The sequence below is a fragment of the Hemitrygon akajei genome, chromosome 5, assembly GCF_048418815.1.
Source record: "Hemitrygon akajei chromosome 5, sHemAka1.3, whole genome shotgun sequence".
NCBI classification, from domain to species: Eukaryota; Metazoa; Chordata; class Chondrichthyes; order Myliobatiformes; family Dasyatidae; genus Hemitrygon; species Hemitrygon akajei.
In genome coordinates, this window is record NC_133128.1 from 154,597,939 (window position 1) to 154,603,938 (window position 6,000).

Sequence of the window (6,000 nt, forward strand, 5' to 3'; positions counted from 1 at the left end):
TGCCAAAATATTTAAACCATTGTTGAACTATTTACATGGTAGTCTGACAATAAATTACGTAGTTTGTTGCTAAATGACCAAAGGAATTTTAAAGAGATTTGTTTTTAATTGCAGGGAATAGAGGATGACCAAGTGGATCTCAGACGAGATATTGCTTATAATTTATCATTAATATATCAGAATAGTGGAAACATTGATATGGCTCGGAAACTTTTATATACACATTGTGTTGTATAAAGATCATGAAACTGATGGAATACCCAGTATAACTTGAAAAGTTGTATAAGGTGAAAAGGTTAGCTTTTGTCATTTATGTATATTATTTTATTAATTTCAGCCCTTTTTTTATATGTACCATTAAAATGTTTCTGAAAATGCTTTGATGTGTTACTGTTTTGTTCTATCACAGGTGGGTTAAATATATCACGTTAAATTGCTAGAAGTTCCACCATGGCCCTGTGGTTATAGAACATAGAACAGTACAGCATTGGAACAGGCCCTTTGGCCCATGATATTCTGCTAAACCAATGAAGCCTAATTAAACTAATTCTTCCTGCCTGTTAGACTCTATATCACTCCATTTTCTGCATATTCATGACTCTATCTAAGAGCCTCTTAAACACCTCTACCATATCTGCTTCCACCACCACCACATTGCAATACATTCCAAGCACTCACCACTCTGTGTTTAAAAAATAAACGTACCCTGCACATCTCCTTTGAATTTCCCCCTCGTCTTTAATGTATGTCCATGCTGGTTGTATGCTCTAGCTATGCATCTCATAATTTTATAAATTTCTATCATGTCTCTCCCCAGCCTCCGCTTCTCCAGAGAAGACAAACCTATACCACCAGACCATTATATACACATACTGCAAATATAAATCATACCTTGCTAGATTTTACTGTTCATAATTCTGATATTTACCAACAATACAATTTTCATTGTATTGCCTTTTGTAGTACTGAAATAAGCAACACCGTTAACACAAATCACATTAAGACAAAGCTGAATTGTAATAGTGTGCACTAATGGCTATTTTTTTTTTGGTGGTCCTTCTTAGACTGAGAACTCAGTTGAAGAAATTATGAACCGTTTTATTTATTTTTTACTTAACAATACAATATGGTGTAGACCCTTCTGGCCCTTTGAGCTATGCCGCCCCAGAATCCTCCAACAAACCCAATTAACCCTAACCTAATCATGGGATAATTTACAATGACTAATTAACCTACCGGTTTGTCTTTAGACTGTGGGAGGAAACTGGAAGACCTGGAGAAAACCCACCCATTTCATAGGGAGGACGTGCAGAGACTCCTTACAGAACTGCGCCAGAATTGAACTCTGAACTCTGGAACAACCTGAGTCGTAATAGGGTCGCGCTGACCGCTATGCTACCGTGGTGCCATATTAGTAATGCTGGGTTATTTTGTAAAACTCACAAAGTATCATGGCAGTTACCATCCAGTCACCGAATCAGAGAGAGATACAGTATGTAAAAATCCCACTGCCCCAATGATTTAGAGTTAACCATCATGCGCCTACTTAAATTAATCCTACCTCAACCTATTCTCCCCACATTCCCCTCAACTTCCTTCCAGATTATACATGGATCTATGCACTTGGGGCAATTTATAGTGGTACATTAATCTACCAAACTATGTGACTTTTGGATGTGGGAGGAAACCAGAGCTAATGGAGGAAACTCATTCAATCACAGGGAGAACATACAGACTCCACACAAACAGCAACATGGGTCTGAAATGAACTTGGGTTCCTGGAATTGTGAAGCAGCAGCTCCATTATCTGCACTACTCTGCTGCCAATATTGTGGATGAATTGGTTATAAAATGAAATTCTATTGTTTTCAGTCTTCACAGATTTAGGAACCAATTTCTGAAATATTGCAGCATACATAGGAGGCAAGTTAAACAAGTTAACTACAGAATACAGTAATGGTCTATGTTTTCCCTCATTCCGTTTGTTCTAAATATCATTAAACCTCAATCACAGGCTCAATTCTTAGTTTATATAACCCAAACCAGTAGTGTCATTAACAGGTTATTGAGGTGGCAGTGCCTTGACACAATATAGTAATTTCTCTTTAAAAGAATTCCTTATATTTTTATACTTTGGGCATCTGACATGAATGAGGAAAAAAAATTAAGTGTCGTGATAAAAGGAACACTATAGGGAAGTGTACTCTTGAGTGTACAAGTCTAATCTGAATTTTATCTGCAACCATGATATGAATACACAGCATTTACAGCTGTGTGACTATACAAATAAAGTATAACTGCAATTCTGGGTATTGATTTGGAAATAATCTTCTCTAGATACAGTTTCCATAGATACTGCATTGACAAATGTAAAATTACAAAACCAGATTCAGACTGAATGTCAAATGTCCTTCATTTAGTTTCAATACAGGCTAAAATTTGCTTTCAGGATTCCTACAGGATTCAAAACTCATTTGTAGAATTTGAATGCAGTCTTAGCTCCCTAGTAAACAAAATAAGCCTATAAAAGCTGTAAAACAAATAAATGGAAGGCTAGAGGCAACGTTTAAATTTAAAGAATTCGTTGGGTAATGGGAACTTAAGTTCTCAACTCAGTGCATTTGCTGACTTCAATACGAAATTGTTTTCATTAAATACATTTTGTTTTTTTTAGTTTATTGTAAATGTTTTGACTATTATATATTGGGGAACCAAACATGTAATCAATTTTATATACGCAGGAGCCTATAATGTTCACATTCTACAAATCAATTATGAATCTAGACACATCATCTTAATAGTTGGCAGAAATGTTTGAACTTTATGAAAATTGAGTAGAGTCTTTGTTTATATACACTGTCGAATTGTCAGGAAGGACTCAATATCCCTGACTTCTATATGAGAATATTGAAGAAGGAATCCTTAGAAAGGAGAATTTAAAAAAACCTGAGTGGCCTTAAGGTCCAGAGCTAAAACTTTAAGTGCAATTGTAAAGTCTGATGCGGTCAGGAAAGTGAAGGAGTACCAAAAGTCATTCTTGACCTGCAAAAAGAACAAGATACATGAGTTATTTCCTATTTTTCAAAGAGAGAATTGAAAAATTCACCTTGTTCACTTGCATTTATGCATTCTCTCTTTCATTCTGTGAAATGAAGCATGTTAATAGTTTGTACCTGGCTTTGAAAAATACAGTTGCACATTCAAGGGCATAAACAAAAGGCAAGTCTAAATCAAATGTGAGTAGCTATTTTTAAAACAACAAAATTAAGCAGGAATATAACAGGATCACTCTACTTATCTGAATGAACAGTTCCACTGTACCTGCTATTTGTAAGACTGTAAACTACGATTTACATCATTGTTATGGCAATTTGCCTATCGCCACCATAGGTCAACTGCAGGCGCAATCTCAGTGGCTCTCCACATAGCTTTAGACCACCTGGACAACACAAACACCTACATCAGGATGCTGTTCATTGACTATAGCTCAGCATTTAATACCATCATTTCCACAATCCTGATTGAGAAGTTGCAGAACCTGGGCCTCTGTACCTCCCTCTGCAATTGGATCCTTGACTTCCTAACTGGAAGATCACAATCTGCGTGGATTGGTGATAACATATCTTCCTCGCTGACAATCAACACTGGCACACCTCAGGGGTGTGTGCTTAGCCCACTGCTCTACTCTCTATATACACATGATTGTGTGTGGCTAGGCATAGTTCAAATACCATCTATAAATTTGCTGACAATGGTATAACCATTGTTGGTAGAATCCCAGGTGGTGACAAGAGGGCCTACAGGAGTGAGATATGCCAACTAGTGGAGTGATGCCGCAGCAACAACATGGCACTCAATGTCGGTAAGACAAAAGAGCTTATTGTGGACTTCAGGAAGGGTAAGACAAAGGAACACATAAAATTCCTCAAAGAGAGATCAGAAGTGGAAAGAGTGAGCAGTTTCAAGTTCCTGGGTGTCAAGATCTCTGAGGATCTAACCCAGTCCCAATAAATCGATGTAGTTATAAAGAAGGCAAGACAGTGTCTATATTTCATTAGGAGTTTGAGGAGATATGGTATGTCAACAAATACACTCAAAAACTTATATAGATGTACCGTGGAGAGCATTCTGACATCACTGTCTGGTATGGAGGGAGCTACTGCACAGGACCGAAAGAAGCTGCAGAAGGTTGTAAATCTAGTCAACTCCATCTTGGGTTCTAGCCTACAAAGTACCCAGGACATCTTCAGGGAGTGGTATCTCAGAAAGGCAGTGTCCATTATTAAGGACATCCAGCACCCAGGACATGCCCTTTTCTCTCTGTTACCATCAGGGAGGAAATACAGAAGCCTGAAGGCACACACTCAGCAATTCAGGAACAGCTTCTTCCCCTCTGCCATCCAATTCCTAAATGGACATTGAACTCTTGGACACTATTTCACTTTTTTTTAGTATACAGTATTTCTGGGGTTTTTTTTGCAGGTTTTTAAATATCTATTCAATATATGTAGACTGTAATTGATTTATTTATTATTATTTTTATTTTATTTTTTTCTCTCTTCTAGATTATGTATTGCAATGAACTGCTGCTGCTAAGTTAACAAATTTCACATCACATGCCGGTGATATTAACCTGATTCTGATTCTGATCCTGATAATACAGTTTTGTTTATTTTATGATATTTGTGGCATTATTAACTAATGGTGTAAGGCTAGTTTTTACATGGAGTTAACAGGACTGACAAAAGCTGTCAAAAACACCATTGGCCATTGAATATATAAACATCTATTTCAAACAGATTGTTCCTCATCACCTCAGATCAAAGAATATTTTTAGCACAACTCTTTAGAGCACAGCAAATTAAAAGGAGATTTAATTGGTTTGTTCAGAGTACTGAATAATTTTGGTAGGATAGGCAGTGATATGCTGTTACCACTAATGGAAGGAGCAGCAACCCAGGCACGAAAATTTAAAAGATACAATGAAAATCAAAACAGTGTTCGTAGTTACTTTATTTTTCTATTCAGTACAAGTACTATTGAAGTGATTGTCCACCATTACAAGATAACTGACTTAGATTTGAAAGATGGGATTATGAATCAGATTTTTCTGTTTCTTTGCAAGTACTTTCCATTATGTTTTTGGTTACTATTTCATGTAGTATTGAGGTTTTCTTAATTTTCATCAATAATGTTGTCCCTGTTTCAACAATGCTAGGAAATTCATGTAATTGCTGACCTTGAGTGTGATTGGTTGGCTGACTGTTGAGTGTTATCTCACTGTGGTCCCCTCAATTAAACCTGTGAGTTTCAACAGGAGTTGAACATTTAAGATTCCTAAATGGAGCATGGCACCTTCAGATCACATTAATTCATGAATATTAGTTATACATGAAAAGATTCAAGCAAAATCACTTTCTAGGGAAGAATTTTATGGATCAAAGGAGTGAATCCTGAATCTAGTAGATAGCAAAGAAGATGTGAAAGGATGCTGTAGGCTATGGATTAGTTGGAAATTTGGATGGAGTGGAGACAGATGGAACATATAACCATATAACAATTACAGCACGGAAACAGGCCATCTCAGCCATCCTAGTCCGTGCTGAGCGCTTACTCTCACCTAGTCCCACTGGCCCGCACTCAGCCCAAAACCCTCCATTCCTTTCCTGCCCATATACCTATCCAATTTTACTTTAAATGACAATACCGAACCTGTCTCTACCACTTCTACTGGAAGCTCGTTCCACACAGCTACCACTCTCTGAGTAAAGAAATTACCCCTCGTGTTACCCTTAAACTTTTGCCCCCAACTCTCAACTCATGTCCTCTTGTTTGAATCTCCCCTACTCTCAATGGAAAAAGCCTATCCACGTAAACTCTATCTAACCCCCTTATAATTTTAAATACCTCTATCAAGTTCCCCCTCAACCTTCTACGCTCCAAAGAATAAAGACCTAACTTGTACATCCTTTCCCTGTAACAGGTGCTGAAACCCAGGTA

General features: G+C 37.2%; 1 protein-coding gene across 1 annotated transcript in view; it reads left to right on the top strand.

Annotated features, from left to right (window-relative positions):
- Positions 1–378, top strand: part of gtf3c3 (general transcription factor IIIC, polypeptide 3) — a 46,935-nt gene extending 46,557 nt beyond the window's left edge. Inside the window, exon 18 of the mRNA XM_073046944.1 lies at positions 115–378. Coding sequence (XP_072903045.1) covers positions 115–237 — 123 coding nt within the window. The 3' untranslated portion in view covers positions 238–378. The remainder of the gene's footprint in view (positions 1–114) is intronic.
- Positions 379–6,000: the final 5,622 nt, after the last annotated feature.